Raw genomic sequence first — 18,043 nt, 5'->3', positions numbered from 1 at the left:
ATCCTCCTGAAAATATTTATAGAATTCACTGATAATGCCATCATTCCCTGGAGATTTGTTCTCTTTATACTTGCTGATACATTTTTTAATTTCATTAATAGAAATAATTTCATCACAAGACTTTTGGAAGTCTTCATCTATGAATTTTGCATAGTCTTTGACAGAGTCTAGAAAGGCAGATATGTCACTAGTAGGACAGGCAATACTGGTATAAAGGTTACCATAGAATTCGGAAACATATTTTGAAATGTCTTTGGAGTTTTTATTTTCTTTGCCATCTATATTGAGCTTATGAATAGATGTAAATTCAGAATTTTTTCTTTCTAAATTGTAAAAGTATTTTGTCTTTTTTTCACCTTCCTCCAACCATCTCCTTCTTGATCTTACAAATGCCCCGTTTGCTCTCTCTTCATACATTCGGTCCATTTCCAGTTGTAAAGAGAATAACTGACCCTTTCCTTCTTCATCAAGGTCCTCCATAGAGATTAGAGAAAGTATTTCCTTAACAAGTTTATCTTCCCTCAATCTTTTAAGTTCAGCAATTTCTTTACCTCTCTTCATGGCTGTTTATCTTATTTCATACTTCATTAATTCCCAATATTTCCCATAAGACTTAAATAGTTGGGCTTTCCTCCAATTGTCTTGTATAATATCTTTGGCATCCATCTTGAATTGATCATCTTCCAACAGTCTACTATTGAGTTTCCAATAACTCCGATTCAGTTTAACTACAGATCTATTCATATTTAAAGATAAGAATATAACTTTATGATCGGTAAGAATTAATGGTTCAATTGATACCTTGACTACAGCATTATCTAATGAATTAGAAATCAACCAGATGTCAATTCTTGACTGTCTGGACATGTCCTTGTTACTCCAAGTGAATTCCTTTTTATCAGGATATTTAGATCTCCAAATATCGACTAATCCAAGACATAGATTATTAAACTCAGGATTAACAATGCTGGATCTGTTAGGAGGGGGATATCTGTCAATCATCACATTAGATACAGAATTAAAATCTCCACCTAAGATAATTTTGATATCCTGAAATACACCTATAACTCTATGAATTTCTTCTTCAAATTCTTGAAATAATATCCTGTTGTTTTGTTTGCTGTTGGATGCATAAATATTCAACAATAAAAACATTTCACTGTTAAAATTAACCAACGTCCAGAGTGGTCAATCTTACTACGGATGACCTTCCCTTTAAATGCACCTCTTAAAACTGCGACACCTGCAGAGTGCTTGTTGCCATATGATAACCAGATATCGTTACCCCATTGATTTTTCCAAAAAGATAGATCGGAAGAACAAGCATGGGTCTCTTGTAAAAAGTAAAAGTCTGCATTAAACCGTTTGCAATACAGGAAAATAGCCTTACACTTAAGTAAATTACGAATAGCCCTGACATTAATTGAACAAAGAGATAAAGACATAAACTTCAACCAACAACCTTGTTATGCTAATATAAGCTTTTCCTAAGGATATGTAACTCAAAAGGATTTCCATCCCATTATTAACCTCTCCAACAAAAAAAACAAAAAATATTGGTCATAAAGTTACCAAAGTATTCTTACTCCCACAAGGGGGAGACTTTGTGTAGACTTTACAATAAGCAGTTATTCACCTATAGTTAGTGTTCAGTTTACCAGTTCTCAGGTCAGCCTTTTCTCATTCAAGTGTTTGTGTACATTTTTATAATAAAAGGCTGCTTTTCACCTGGTAATCAGTTTTTTGGCCTGACAGTTCTGTCCAAGTTAGACTCTGGCTCTCACTCAAATGTTCTAAAACATTGAATTCCTGGGTAAGCTATGAAAACTCGCAGCCCAACTCTTCCAATGCATTGTGGCTATGAAATTCCCGAAAAGTGTGCAGCGAATTCTATTAGATAAAAAGTCAAAATGAGTATAACATCCTGGCATTTAAAACATACTAGATTTGATAAAATTCACATATACAGTGTAGGTGGTGGGCGGAAGCATCGTATCTGCTTTAGTTTTCGAGATGATCAGTCTTTGGTGAGGGAGGAGCTGGTTTTTACATATTGTGTATATTTATTTATTCTGAACACATTTCTGTTTGTTGGGTATGTAATTTCTTGCATTTTGTTTCATGTTCGCTACAGTAGCTGGACAGGCAAACGCTGCCAAGTGCTAAACAGCAAACCAATCAAAACGAGTGTACTATCCAGTTACCATCTCTGCTGATCACGTCTGCCAATTCCCTGTATCTAAGGTACTAAACACAACTGGTGACAGCTTGAGAGAGATCTCCCTCCGACAAACTGCTATGGATAAAGTTTTTTTTAAATATTTGTAATCTATTTCGTTATAGAAATATGATCCCGTTGATGCAAGCTGTAAAATAACTCCTATCTTTACTTAGAATGCAGTAACCTTATCAATGTAGCTAGCTAGCTTCAATAAGTAGACCTGTTGCTATAGGACAAGTATTGTAATTAGGACTCACTAATTTCATTCATACTGACAAATAAGAAATGCCACATTACCCCTGTCAATAGGCCTAGTTGGAGTTAGCTACATATTGTACACCATATAATGTGATATAACCAAAGATTGTTGGTATCCATTACTGGACGTTATAGGTTTGCCTATACAAGATAGATACAAGATAGATTATTTAACAAACCCGGTATTGGCAATACTCTCTCTCTTCGTTCTCGATTCTGGATAAAAGTGATCTTATACAGGATTTACTATATTTTATTCTCTTTCTGAGTTTTCTCTGGTGTTTGTAGAACCGCCTGCAACTGGACATGAACATGTATAAGATATACTGTTTTCCAGAATCGAGAACGAAGAGAGTATCGCCAATACCAGGTTAGTTGAAGAATCTATGGCTGCATTTTGTATAGTCAAACCTGTAACAGCCAGTAATGGATACCAAAAATCTTTGGTTATATCACATTATATGGTGTACAATATGTAGCTAAGTTGGAGTAGGATGCAGAGCAGCCTGCCTCTGTCCTTATACTAGTGGCTGTACATTTTTAGTCTGTCGAGATGTTCAATTCTAGCTCAGAAACTGCAATCCACTCTCACTTTTGTCTCCCATAATCTATTCAGCTCTCCTCTCCAGTGTCCTGCTCCGTGAGATCAACCAAGTGATATTCACCAAGCATGTGCTCAACTAATTCCCTCACCTATGAGGAGAACCATCGTACTGCAATTTGAACTAGCCCTAACATCACTATTAGACATTGAGAACCACATATGCATCTGCCTGTGGTCTTTTCTTTGTGGCTTTTGTCTTATACAGTCTACACAGTCCAGTGCATTTTAGAGTTGAAGAGCACTAACTACAGATACACATGCTTGGTAGAGCATCTCAAAGACTAAATTCAATATAGAATCAGTCTGAGGATAGTGAGAAACAGATTATGTTTTACTATTGTAACATGCGGTGATGAGAATTCTATTGTCCCCATCAGGAGCCCAGGCTTTTGTCATAGATGGTAGAGTTCTCATCTCTGGACTATGCATTCCGCTGAAGCACTTCTTTCTCTTTACATCCATTGGCTACATTGGTGACCAGGGTGGGATCCTTCCGATACACCTATGGGGTCTGGGCACACAAATTCTCCTAGAGGTGGGGGAATACAGAGGCATGTGTTGATGACAGTTCTACTGTCTCCATTAGAGGCGCAGGCTTTAGGCATAGATGGTAAAGCGCTCATTTCTGGACTGCAGCGTTGTAAGATTGTGCCCCCCACGGCACCTCTTTCTCTATACACATAGATTAGTAAGTTACACTATATTTAGATACTTCAAATACTGCCTGAGACACCTTTGATATTTGTCTCCGTACTCAATAAATGTGTTCTTTGTTCAAATGTACAGTATGCATGAAACGTAGATTATGGAAAACATGCTTCACAGTCAGTCATAGTTCGTAATAGAATAATGGATTGGCAAGAATTTGGCACTGTCAAATTTTAGAAGGTTAGTAGGAAAGTTTGGCTAGTCTTTTAAACCTCTTAAATATATTCACTGAAAATGTAGTATTTGAAACTTAAACATTCATTTCCCAACTGCTTTTTCTATAATCCTGCAGACTCCTTATCATTCTCCAAACCTTATATTCCAATGCATCCAAAGTTATGCATGCCCACCATGGTATTGGGCAGCTACTGACATTTGAGAACTCATCTGGTTTACAAAACAAACTCAAGCCATCTCATTGCAGAGCACATTGTATACATTTTGCCCATAGGCGGAAATCCCAGGGGGGACGGGGGGGACACGACCCCCCCATCTTGGGAAAAATATGATTTGTCCCCCCCCAATATATCACTGTAAACATAACTATGTAATTTCAATAATATTAATAATACGCAATGAAAGCACTTGTGCTGATTATAGACACTTAATAGCGCATTTAAATTTCAAAAGATTGCGACCCCCCCCCCCCCGCCCTTTGCCTCACAATGGTTTGATCCACTGCCAGTTCTTTAGCTGGCAAGGTAATAAAGGGTTCGTATCTACTGTCCGAAAGGGACATGTACGTAACTGACGTGAGGTTCATTCAGTCAATCCATAGCAGGTCCATAGCAATGTTATTTATTTATTTTTATGTTGGCAGGGTTCACACACTAGTTGAATTTGCAGAGATAGCGCGCAAACTAAAGCAAACATTAACTATCAAGCTAGCTAGTACCTATTCCATTTATGTGGCGTCGTCAAAGATGGAATCTTTGCTATCGTCAGTTTATTCCAAGATCAGCATGCAGCTGTAGTGCTTCGACGTCCCTGTGATAAGGTTAGCAATAAACTGAAGTCCAAACTGAACAGAACAGAACTACACTCTCTTCTACCATTGTCTTAAATATATATAATGGTCTCGTTGCAAAAGATAAATTGTCGCTAGTGAACTTTTTTTATTTTATTTTATTTCACCTTTATTTAACCAGGTAGCAAAGATTATAGCAAACACACAGAAACGGAATTGGTGCTCGCTAGCTTTACAAATTCAGCTATTGTTGGAAGCCAGCCAATATGAAACAAACTATTTAAATTACAAAAGGTTGCAGCATGTGTTGTGTAAATGTGTGTGTGTGCAGCTAGGCCAGCCAGCCAGCCAGGTAGAAAAATGGCAGAAAAAAGTAAGAAGACGGACATCAGAGTATTTGTCAGTACACCAAAACGCATAGTAAGAACTCTAGTATCCTAATATCTCAAAGACTAGTTGATAAAATGTTCATAAGAAAGAAGTTAAATGCTAATGGAAATGTTTCACAATGATGTCATTAGGCAGAGCAGGCAACAGATGGCACACAGACAGCAGAGCTGGGGACAGATATGCAGGGACAGATTGGCAGAGACAGGGAGTCTCAGGTAAGTTTGTTGAGTCTTTGTTTGGCAACATTATGAAAGGTTCTCAATTTTTTTGACTTGTAAAATAGGGACATAATTGGAAAATGCCATGGATACCCCCACTCTCAACTTAAACTGGTGACTAAACTAAGATTTGTTTACGGCAATGGTATTGCTGTTGTGATTAATTGTGTAGTTTTGGGTACCGGTAGTTAGGAGTACGGCAAACACCTTATTTATTTTCTAGGAGACAGACTGAGTCAGTTAGGGTGGTGAAAGGGAAAGAGCCAGGGAGAGAGACTTCAGAGGACAGTGTCACAGCCACGGCAGGACCAAGTGTCACCCTTGTTGCCAGCAGCACCAGTATAGGGGACAGTGGCACAGCATTGTCCAGTTACCACAGTGATGGCACAAAACCATATCAGCCACACCCACAATTTATAGAACCGCAAACTCTTGCCAACAGAGTGTTGACGTTTCAAGAGAGATGGTTTCGCGATTTCCCCTGGCTACATTATAACCCATCAATAAAAGGAGTGTTGTGTTTTCACTGTAGCCAAGGGTTTTCAAGCCAGCCATCTTTTGGCCAAAGAGCTGATGCTCCCTTCATTAGTGCAGGATTTAGGAACTGGAGAAAAGGCATTGAAAAATTCACAGCACATCAAAATTGCCAAACCCACCGCCACTTTGTAATTGTAACAGCACACCAGCTAAATCCAATCAGTGTCCAGTTATGTCCAGCGCGTGGGGTAAACAGCAGGATGACGCAAGGCATTGCTTGATGAAAATTGTTAGTTCGGTGCGGCATGTAGTAAGACAGGGACAAGCCTTTAGAGGCCACACGGATGACAGTGGGAATTTATACCAGATTTTGAAACTTAGGGCAGAAGAGGATGATCCCATTTTACTGAAGTGGTTAACAGAGCGTACCACAATGTACACAGGCCCAAAAGCACAGAATGAAATTCTGAACATCATGGCCAATAGTCATTCGAGGCATTGCAGCTGAGATTAGGTCTCTTCCGATTGTACAATTTTCATTAATTGTTGATGGTACTCAAGATGTCTCTGGTGCTGAACAGGAGAATGTCTGTCTGCGTTATGTTGACCATGACCTTGTCCCTCACGATGAGTTTATTGGGCTATACAGGGTGTCGGAGACAACAGGCGAGGGCATTGCGAAAGTGCCAACTGATGTGTTGTTGAGGAAACCTGCAAACATATGCTCGGTTCTTTTGTTCGGTAGTGTGTATAGCAGTGGTTCTCAACCTTTTTGGGGTACTGGAACCCCTGCATATTTTGAGGCAAGGCAGGCAAGGTTTTGAGCGGTCCTCAGGGACCTCCACCCCCTCTATATTATATGTAAACTTACTGGAAACCTTGTGGTACTGACTACATTCATTACACTTTTTTATTTCACGGACCCCTTGCAATTAGTCCATGGATCCCTGTTTGAGAACCCATGGTGTAATTGATAGTTGTTCTTTTGTTTAGTAGTTTTCAGTACACTTACAAATGATTTATTTCATGTTATTTTATTTAAAATGGCATACTTTGTGCGACATACTTGTCCATAGCTGCTGTTTGAAGAGTTGAGACACTGAAAGATATTTTGTTTGATTTATTTGGGTTTTTCATTGAAGTAGTTATTTTGCTTTTAGAACTGTACTTATTTTAAGCTTTTTGTTCTTGCAAAGATATTGTAGACTCAGGCCAGGTGCACATATTTAATGACTATATAAATGTATCAGAAAAAGTCAAATTAAAAGGTCAATTCAATACGGAGACCAACTTTGTGATGGTTCTCAATGGAGATTCTTTTAGATGTGATCACACCATGTTCATTGTATTTATGAAAACTACACCCATACAGTGTACAGTACCATTGTCACCTACTGACCTTTCTTGATATTGCTGGTTGTAAGTACGAATACCTGCATACATACTGGACTGGTAAGGAGCACTGCAATAACTATTATTAGTAGTAGAATTATAATGATTTAAACATTTGAACAAGTTGGGAAAACCCTTCAGTTAACTACTGTACCTATCAATTATCCAGTTGTAGGAATTATGGTTCCTCAATATACATTTAACAACGTATGCTATGTGTTACAGCACTACTTTTGGTGTCCCCCTCAGGAATTGCTCTTGAGAAAATTTAATGTAATTGTCCCCTCCAAGGTTGATCTCAGATTTTCGCCCCTGATTTTGCCCAGCTGTTTTTTAGAGAAGATTCAATTGCTGTGTTGGCTAATATGCATATTCTATGCAAAGTATTTGATTTAATGTTTCTTTACGCCTGCAACTAGTTACTTGAAATTAGTCATATAATCATGCCAAAACATGATTCAAAAATGGAATTCAGCAGGCAAATTTACATTTACAGTAGCTGGCTAGGATAGTCAAACCGTAACATTGGCTATCATTCAATAAATTGGCTAAGTGGTCAACAGAGTTACATCTTCATTCTATCAATACAATTTGTATTGCATGCTGCAAATTTCAAGTGCACTCAAAAACAGATATTTATCTTATTTCAGACTTTGGGAGCTCATCACACAAATACAGAAATCAGCTCGAGTTTTAATAAGAGCAGACAGAGTGTTGAAATATACTTTGTATGATAATGTGCAAGAATTGAATGTGCCAACATTTTTATAGTCATCATAACAATGTTTTACTGTCATATACAAAATATCAGCTCCTCCCTCGAAGGGGATTGATTCGGCCCACCACCTAATACTGTAAAACGTTCTATTTTTGCATACAGAGAATGTGTCATGTGAAATTGCATTGTTACCCGCTTTTCGTTGCATCCCCATATCTAATTAATCAGCTTTTGTCAAAACCGAAATGAGTATGACATCTGGTCATTTTTAGTATACTCGATTTTCAAAATGTCACATACTATAAAGCTTTCACAAGTATGGGTATTCGGACATGACCCCGGTGTCTTTTGGAAAATCTCAATTATACTCCTCGTGTCTTCTCTCCTTCTCGAAACCCATTGGAGGAGAAGGTCAGAGGGGAGGGACCTCTGGCTTTCTCATCCAATTGGTTTTGAGAAGGAGGTGAGGAGAGAGGAGTATGCAATTGAGATGCTCCCTTTCTCTTCCAGGTAGGCTATAGCAAACACACCTCTCCCCACCTGTTCACCACTTCCTTCATTCTCGGGGGCTCTTTTTAGTCCACAATAAAGAGCAATAGCAATGGCGTCTTTTTGTAGGCACTAACTCTGCCATGGCTCGTTGGTCAAAGCCTTTGGGGAAATTAATAGGGTTTGCGGAGGGGTTTTGGATAAACGCCGAATATAAGGTCTGTGATAAACACAGGCTTAGGAGATCTTATATGTTTTGTTCCATGAGATAATACTATGCTACAGACTCCAAATTCACTGACAGAGATGCCAAAATACGCTTGTAGGGAGCGACTGTGTTGGCTGGATACAAGGTTGTCTTTTATGTGGTCAGGGTCCACTGAGTGAGCTTCATTGATGCCACCTGCTGTCGGGTGTGGAGTTATTAGGGGAAGGGTGTTGAAAATGGTTGACTTGACTGAACATAGACAGAGAGATATAATGTGTGGCTTTAGTTCAACAACAAACAGACATGCTTACTGTACATTATCTTGGTGAATGGGACCTACCCACATGCAGGGTGTAGTCAATTTTAATTGGTTTAGGGCAGAACAAACGTGATTGGTTTCTAAAAGTTCAATGGGCAAAGTTTGCCAGATGCACATCTTTTGAAAACATGTTTTGAACTGAGAATTTTGTAAATAAAATGTTATGAAATCATTATTGTGTTACAGTAGTCAGACAAGTGTGAAAATATCGCTAAGATACAACCGGTCTCCTGACTTGAAGCGAATAGTCAAATGTAGCAAGCTAGCAGCAACATGCTAAGCTAATCAGCGCAAGCTTGCTAGCTAAGCATTTAGAAACCTCTTAGTTACTAATGTTAAATGAGTACATAGAGCTAGCTAGCTAGGTGTTGAACATACAAGTAAGTAATTTGCCTTATTGAAATGTTAAGTTGAATAAGCCATATGAACTTTGAAAAATGGGGATGACAGATATGCTGCCCCAGGCGCAACGGCAACGTAAGAAGCTAAGCTAAACAGAGCTAGTTGATTAGCAGATAGCTAACTCTTACTAATGTTGAGTCATAGAATAGAACTAGCTAGCTAGTTAGGTTTCAAATATACCTGTCACATGTGCTCCCTCTCCGGCCTCTAGGTCACCAGGCTGCTCATTATAGCGCACAACTGTCACCATCGTTACGCGCACCGGCGCATCATCAAACTCACCTGGACTCCATCACCTCCCTGATTACCTTCCCTATATATGTCACTCCCTTTGTTTCCTTCCCCAGGCGTTATTGTTTCTGTTCCAGTGTCATGTCTGTGCGTTGTTCGTGGTTTGTATTATGTTGTGTTTATTTATTAAAACACTCACTCCCTGAACTTACTTCCTGACTCTCAGCGCACATCGTTACATATTAACGCCTCACCTAAGGGAAGCATTAGGGAGTGTTTTTTTGTGTCAGTGGGAATGAAGTCGGGTCCGGGAGCAGCTTCAGGCTCAGCCAGATCGCCAGGCTCCCCTGCCTCCGCCGGTTCGTCAGGCTCTCATGCCTCAGCCGGTCTGTCAGGTTCCAGCGCCCCAAGCCGGCGACAGGTTCCTGCGCGTCAACAAAGGACGCCCTTTGGTTGGCGTCCTGCGGCTGGAGCCGAACACGCCGGGGAGGGGGTACCGTTACCTATGCTCTCTCTCCAGGTGCTCTAGGACGCCATGTTCCCGCGCCTCAGCAGAGGTGACAGGTCCGCTCCTGATTGTCATTTTGGTCATCAGCCTGCCCAGCTGGAACCGACAGGCTGGGGAGGGGGTACTGTCACGTGTGCTCCCTCTCCGGCCTCTAGGTCCCCAGGCTGCTCGTTATGGCGCACACCTGTCACCATCGTTACGTGCACCTGCGTGTCATCAGACTCATCTGGACTCCATCACCTCCCTGATTACCTTCCCTATATATGTCACTCCTTTCCTCAGGCGTTATTGTTTCTGTTCCAGTGTCATGTCTGTGCGTTGTTCGTGTTTCTTGTTTTGTATTATGTTGCGTTTTATTTAAACACTTACTCCCTGAACTTACTTCCTGACTCTCAGCGCACATCATTACAATACCAGTAACTCAGCTCCTGCTTATTACAAATACTTAGTTGAATTTTTATTTTTTATTTTTTTTATTTCACCTTTATTTAACCAGGTAGGCAATCATTCTCATTTACAATTGCGACCTGGCCAAGATAAAGCAAAGCAGTTCGACACATACAACAACACATAGTTACACATGGAGTAAAACAAACATACAGTCAATAATACAGTGAAAAATAAGTCTATATACAATATGAGCAAGTGAGGTGAGATAAGGGAGGTGAAGGCAAACAAAATATATATATAAATAAATAAAAATATAAAAAGGCCATGCTGGCGATGTAAAGGCAGTCAATGTTGTTCTCCCCCTTTAACGAGGAGGAGCATGGATAGGACCAAGATGCGGATTGAGGGAAATAAGCCATCTTTTAATGAACAAACAGCAAACAAGACACTACAAACTACAAAACAACAAACGTGACTAACCTTCAACTGTCCTGTGAGGACACAGGAACAAACACCCACAAAACACCAGTGAAACCCTGGCTGCCTTTGTATGACTCTCAATTAGAGACAAACAATACACACCTGTCTCTAATTGAGAATCATACCAGGCCGAACACAAAACCCCACATAGAAATACAAAACATAGACAAACCCACCCAACTCACGCCCTGACCAACTAAAATGAATACAAAACAAAGGAAAACAGGTCAGGAACGTGACAGAACCCCCCCCTTAAGGTGCGAACTCCGGGCGCACCAGCACAAAGTCTAGGGGAGGGTCTGGGTGGGCGTCTGTCCACGGTGGCGGCTCTGGCGGTGGACGAGGTCCCCACCCCACCATAATCAATCCCCGCTTCTTTATCCCCCTCCCAATGACCACCCTCCCACTAACCCCACCTAAATGAAGGGGCAGCACCGGGATAAGGGGCAGCACCGGGATAAGGGGCAGCACCGGGACAAGGGGCAGCACCGGGACAAGGGGCAGCACCGGGATAAGGGGCAGCACCGGGACAAGGGGCAGCACCGGGACAAGGGGCAGCACCGGGACAAGGGGCAGCACCGGGACAAGGAGCAGCACCGGGACAAGGGGCAGCACCGGGACAAGGGGCAGCACCGGGACAAGGGGCAGCACCGGGACAAGGGGCAGCACCGGGACAAGGGGCAACACCGGGATAAGGGGCAGCAGGTCCTGGCTGAGGGACTCCAGCAGGTCCTGGCTGAGGGACTCCAGCAGGTCCTGGCTGAGGGACTCCGGCAGGTCCGGGCTGAGTGGCAGCTCCGGACTGTAGGGCAGCTCCGGACTGTACGGCAGCTCCGGACTGTACGGCAGCTCCGGACTGTACGGCAGCTCCGGACTGTCGGACGTCTCTGGCAGCTCCTGACTGGCGGGCGTCTCTGGCAGCTCCTGACTGGCGGGCGTCTCTGGCAGCTCCTGACTGGCGGGCGTCTCTGGCAGCTCCTGACTGGCGGGCGTCTCTGGCAGCTCCTGACTGGCGGGCGTCTCTGGCAGATCCTGACTGGCGGGCGTCTCTGGCAGATCCTGACTGGCGGGCGTCTCTGGCAGATCCTGACTGGCGGACGGCTCTAGCGGCTCCTGACTGACGGACGGCTCTACTGGCTCGGGACAGACGGGCGGCTCTAATGGCTCGTGGCAGACGGATGACTCAGATGGCGCTGGGCAGACGGATGGCTCAGACGGCGCTGGGCAGACAGATGGCTCAGACGGCGCTGGGCAGACAGATGGCTCAGACGGCGCTGGGCAGACAGATGGCTCAGACGGCGCTGGGCAGACAGATGGCTCAGACGGAGCTGGGCAGACAGATGGCTCAGACGGAGCTGGGCAGACGGGCCGTTCAGGCACCGCTGGGCAGACGGCAGACTCTGGCCGGCTGAGACGCACTATAGGCCTGGTGCGTGGTACCGGAACTGGAGGTACCGGGCTGAGGGCACGCACCTCAGGGCGAGTGCGGGGAACAGGAACAGGGCACACTGGACTCTCGTGGCGCACTCTAGGCCTGGTGCGTGGTACCGGAACTGGAGGTACCGGGCTGAGGGCACGCACCTCAGGGCGAGTGCGGGGAGAAGGAACAGTGCGTCCAGGGCTCTGGAGACGCACAGGAGGCTTGGTGCGTGGTGCCGGAACTGGAGGCACCGGGCTGGAGACACGCACCATAGGGAGAGTACGTGGAAGAGGAACAGGGCTCTGGAGATGCACTGGAAGCCTGGTGCGTGGTGTAGGCACTGGTGGTACTGAGCTGGGGTGGGAAGGTGGCGCCGGATATACCGGACCGTGAAGGAGGACACGTGCTCTTGAGCACCGAGCCTCCCCAACCTTACCAGGTTGAATGGACCCCGTAGCCCTGCCAGTGCGGCGAGGTGGAATAGCCCGCACTGGGCTATGCAGGCGAACCGGGGACACCACCTGTAAGGCTGGTGCCATGTACGCCGGCCCGAGGAGACGTACTGGAGGCCAGATACGTTGGGCCGGCTTCATGGCATCCGGCTCGATGCCCAACCTAGCCCTCCCAGTGCGGCAAGGTGGAATAGCCCGCACTGGGCTAAGCACGCGTACTGGGGACACCGTGCGCTTCACCGCATAACACGGTGTCTGACCAGTACGACGCCCTCTTACTCCACGGCAAGCCCGGGGAGTTGGCTCAGGTATCCAACCCGGCTTCGCCACACTCCCCTTTAGCCCCCCCCCAAGAAATTTTTGGGTGAGCCTCTCGGGCTTCCGTGCTAGCCGCGTACCCTCATACCTGCGCTCCTGGGCTGTGGCTGCCTTCTTCTCCTCCCGAGAGCGGCGATTCTCTCCCACCTTAGCCCAGGGTCCTTCTCCATTGAAAATTTGCTCCCAACTCCATTCCTCTTCTCTCCATTGCTTTAGTTCTTGTTCTCTCTCCTCAATCCGCTTGGTCCTGTTGTGGTGGGTGTTTCTGTAAAGGCAGTCAATGTTGTTCTCCCCCTTTAACGAGGAGGAGCATGGATAGGACCAAGATGCGGATTGAGGGAAATAAGCCATCTTTTAATGAACAAACAGCAAACAAGACACTACAAACTACAAAACAACAAACGTGACTAACCTTCAACTGTCCTGTGAGGACACAGGAACAAACACCCACAAAACACCAGTGAAACCCTGGCTGCCTTTGTATGACTCTCAATTAGAGACAAACAATACACACCTGTCTCTAATTGAGAATCATACCAGGCCGAACACAAAACCCCACATAGAAATACAAAACATAGACAAACCCACCCAACTCACGCCCTGACCAACTAAAATGAATACAAAACAAAGGAAAACAGGTCAGGAACGTGACAGGCGAAGTAAATACAATATAGCAAGTATAAAAAAAGAAAAAAAGTAGAGATAGTAGAGATAGAAATAATGGGGTGCAAAGGAGCAAAATAAATAAATAAATACAGTAGGTAAAGAGGTAGTTGTTTGGGCTAAATTATAGATGGGCTATGTACAGGTGCAGTAATCTATGAGCTGCTCTGACAGCTGGTGCTTAAAGCTAGTGAGGGAGATAAGTGTTTCCAGTTTCAGAGATTTTTGTAGTTCGTTCCAGTCATTGGCAGCAGAGAACTGGAAGGAGAGGCGGCCAAAGGAAGAATTGGTTTTGGGGGTGACCAGAGAGATATACCTGCTGGAGCGCGTGCTACAGGTAGGTGCTGCTATGGTGACCAGCGAGCTGAGATAAGGGGGGACTTTACCTAGCAGGGTCTTGTAGATGACCTGGAGCCAGTGGGTTTGACGACGAGTATGAAGCGAGGGCCAGCCAACGAGAGTGTACAGGTCGCAGTGGTGGGTAGTATATGGGGCTTTGGTGACAAAACGGATGGCACTGTGATAGACTGCATCCAATTTATTGAGTAGGGTTTTGGAGGCTATTTTGTAAATGACATCACCGAAGTCGAGGATTGGTAGGATGGTCAGTTTTACAAGGGTATGTTTGGCAGCATGAGTGAAGGATGCTTTGTTGCGGAATAGGAAGCCAATTCTAGATTTAACTTTGGATTGGAGATGCTTGATGTGAGTCTGGAAGGAGAGTTTACAGTCTAACCAGACACCTAGGTATTTGTAGTTGTCCACATATTCTAAGTCAGAGCCGTCCAGAGTAGTGATGTTGGACAGGCGGGCAGGTGCAGGCAGCGATCGGTTGAAGAGCATGCATTTAGTTTTACTTGTATTTAAGAGCAAATGGAGGCCACGGAAGGAGAGTTGTATGGCATTGAAGCTCGCCTGGAGGGTTGTTAACATAGTGTCAAAAGAAGGGCCAGAAGTATACAGAATAGTGTCGTCTGCGTAGAGATGGATCAGAGAATCACCAGCAGCAAGAGCGACATCATTGATGTATACAGAGAAGAGAGTCGGTCCAAGAATAAGGCACATAAACTTAAAAATTGGAATGGACTGTTAAAATGATTAACTGAACTAGTTGGCTAAGCAGCTCTTACTAATGTTGAATCGTAAAATTGAGGCAGGTCTCATATGCCAGTACATGGAAAAAAAGAAGCAAAAATAAGTGGTAAGAGATTAAACTGGAATGCACTGTTTAAATGCTGCTCCAGGGGTATTCATGTTAGTCTGGGTAAAGATAACCATAGGATAGTATTTAGATAAATCCATGGCTTTTTGTATTACCTTGTGTGCTTGAAGTCTGCTCTTGACCCCAAATAAAATGTCTGTCCCTGGTGCAGCATAAAGTCTGTTCTAATTGTTGTGTTTATAAAACAAATATAAACCTTTTCACACGTACCAACAAACGTGTGTGGTATTTCTACAGTGGTCCCTGCAGTGTACGCTCAAACCAGTTTGACTAGAACGCGTATTTACAATGTCCAGTTTCGATTGACGCAACAGTCAGCGTTTGAGCTGGCCACACTGTTTTTTTTTCACAGAAACACTTTGCACAAACACAGTCCTTACAAAGTTATGTCCTGAATGTGAGCAGTTTATTTTGGATGCAATGTTCAGACATTCACATAAGTAGCGACTGCATAACACAATTCTCATCCAAACCGGAAAATGTAGGTTGCATTTGTCCTAGTGCTAACAGAGGAAAGATTGGCGTAACAGAAGCGGTCATATTTAGATATTTATTACTATTTATAACTCATCACATCACTGATCTAAATAATTGATCTAAATAATTGTTCTAAACAATTGAGTAAAACACTTTCTAGAAATCAGTAGTAATCCGACGATGGATAGTTGTGCAAGCCGCCATGTTTGTTTTTTCGCGTCAACCGAAGATAAGAGGAGACCAGATGAGTTTGGTCTGTTTGCAAGTATACATGCTGAAGGGGTTGTGTTGTCTATGATTATTCACTTCCCTTCATTCACTTCTGGAAGTTTACTCAAAAGATGAGTGAATCATTTTGAGTAAACATCTTTGTTCTGACAGATGCAGAATGCATTGTATAATGTCAACAAACAATATAAAACTCAAAGTTGTAAGAAAATTATTTCAATTTGACACATTTAAACATAGCCTATAGATAATTAACAGGCAGCGAGTGTTAACTGTCCCGTTGCGTAACAATCCCATGTCAGAACAGTGAGTGCGTTCTGTGCATGAAACAACTCATGCTATGGCGACCGTTCGAGATATTTGGAACTGACGTGTGAAAATGTTAACAGATAGTTTGCTGATATTATGACCATCTGTAGAGCATCTCCAGATGGACTATCCAAATAAAGTGTGCCCGGGCAGAACAAATTTGACTGGTTTCTAAAAGGTTTAACAGATTCACAACTTCTGAAAACAAGGTTTGAACTGAGAATATTGAAAATAAAACTTTGAGTTACAAGTTGTAATGTTTTGAAATCATTATTGTGTTCCAGTAGTCAGACAATTGTGACAATATCTCTAAGACACAACTGGTCTTCTGACTTGAAGCAAAGAGTGAAACGTAGCAAGCTAGCTGCAACATACTAAGCTAATCAGCGCTAGCTAGCTAAGCACCAACCTCTTAGCTACTCATGTTGAATTAATAAATAGAGCTAACAAGCTAGGTGTCAAATATACAAGTAAGTCAGCTAACAGTTATGCTGTCCCAGGGGCATACACGTAAAATGCTAAGCTAAATGTAACTTTTCTGAGCAGAGAGCTACCTCTGCCCTAAACCCATTCAGATTCTTTCTGCCTGTAGAACAAAGTTGACTACACGTTCTGTCAATCTGCTACTATCTCCCAAGAGAGCATGCCTGTTTTACATGAACCTATACAGAACACCAATATATATATAACATGCGGGAGTAATCGTTGGCGTGTAGTAAACAACCTTGTTATTTGGTGTATTGTGTTGTGTTCTCCCCACACTACAGGTTTCTACATGTACATCGAGACGTCCCGGCCTCGGAAGGAGGGTGAGGTGGCGAGGCTGGTCAGTCCCTTCTTCAACGTGGTGCCCAAGAACCCGTATGGCATCGCCAACCCCCCAGCATACTGCTTCAGTTTCTTCTTCCACATGTACGGCAAACACATTGGTAAGAAGGACATTTGTCTTTTCCCCTCCAACACAAAACATCAAGGAACAAACTAAGGACATGTTCCTGTCACCGATATATTAATTCTCTGTATTCTCTCCTCAATACATTGATCATAAGAGCAAATCCCCGAGCTGACAAGGTAAAAATCTGTCGTTCTACCCCTGAACAAGGCACTGTTCCCCGGTAGGCCATCATTGTAAATAAGAATTTGTTCTTAACTGACTTGCCTAGTTTAAAGAAAAAAACATTTAGTGACTTCTATTGAGATTAGAAATAAATAATCGCATAGCAACATGTTGTTATCATCCGTATTAGATCAATTATGAGATCCTTAATTTTGCTGGATGGATCTATTTCGAAATGCACTAGCTCGGGCAAAGCAAACATTAGCTCAAATACAGGTTGCTACACATGGTGGTGTAGATCAGCATGTTATTTGTGAAACATGTTCTGAATCAGATGGCCTATTCTAAAGTCTTTGTCAAAATGTAACATCTATTCAAAACAGTGACCAAAACTTCAGTTCCTAACCTGTCATAACTCCTACCTGGCTTTTTCATTTGTTGTCATGCTAAACAACACCAACCTTAGAATTAGAATAAGCATTCTATGTCTATGATTCCAACAGTTCACCCAATTGTATTGAGCTATATTGCAAGTCAAATTGTGATATTGGTTTGAAAAAGCACAACTAGATTTTTTGCCCATATCATGCAGCCCCAGCTATTTGGTGGCACAGAAAGAAAGGAGAAGGGATATCTTCTTCATGAGATGTACTTCAAACGTAAGTAGGATTCATATACTGTAGGTCCAATGTAGGCTATATCTCAATCAATTTTTTATAAAAAAAAAAGAAAAAAATCTGGTGCTCCTAAATTGCATGTGATGCTCCTGACTCTTTTTTTTTTAATTAGTAGCACTAGTGCTACCAATTAAATGTTTCAATGAAGAGCCCTGACCACAGTATTTTTGTTTATTATTGTGATTTCTTATAAACTGTGATGATGTGGTTTCAGAGAGCGAGCGTTTATCTGAAAGCATC

At 42.9% G+C, this 18,043-nt stretch overlaps 1 protein-coding gene across 5 annotated transcripts in view; it reads left to right on the top strand.

The window, feature by feature from the left end:
- The window catches only part of LOC129817225 (MAM domain-containing glycosylphosphatidylinositol anchor protein 2-like), a 341,866-nt gene that overhangs the window by 306,852 nt on the left and 16,971 nt on the right, over positions 1-18,043 (top strand). For all 5 annotated transcript variants that reach the window (XM_055872257.1, XM_055872256.1, XM_055872255.1 and 2 more), the window contains exon 15: positions 16,837-16,998. In XM_055872257.1, coding sequence (XP_055728232.1) covers positions 16,837-16,998 — 162 coding nt within the window. The remainder of the gene's footprint in view (positions 1-16,836; positions 16,999-18,043) is intronic.

This window comes from Salvelinus fontinalis, chromosome 20 (genome assembly GCF_029448725.1).
Source record: "Salvelinus fontinalis isolate EN_2023a chromosome 20, ASM2944872v1, whole genome shotgun sequence".
NCBI classification, from domain to species: Eukaryota; Metazoa; Chordata; class Actinopteri; order Salmoniformes; family Salmonidae; genus Salvelinus; species Salvelinus fontinalis.
The sequence above is the reverse complement of the archived record's forward strand: the minus strand, read 5'-3'. Positions and strand labels throughout refer to the sequence as shown.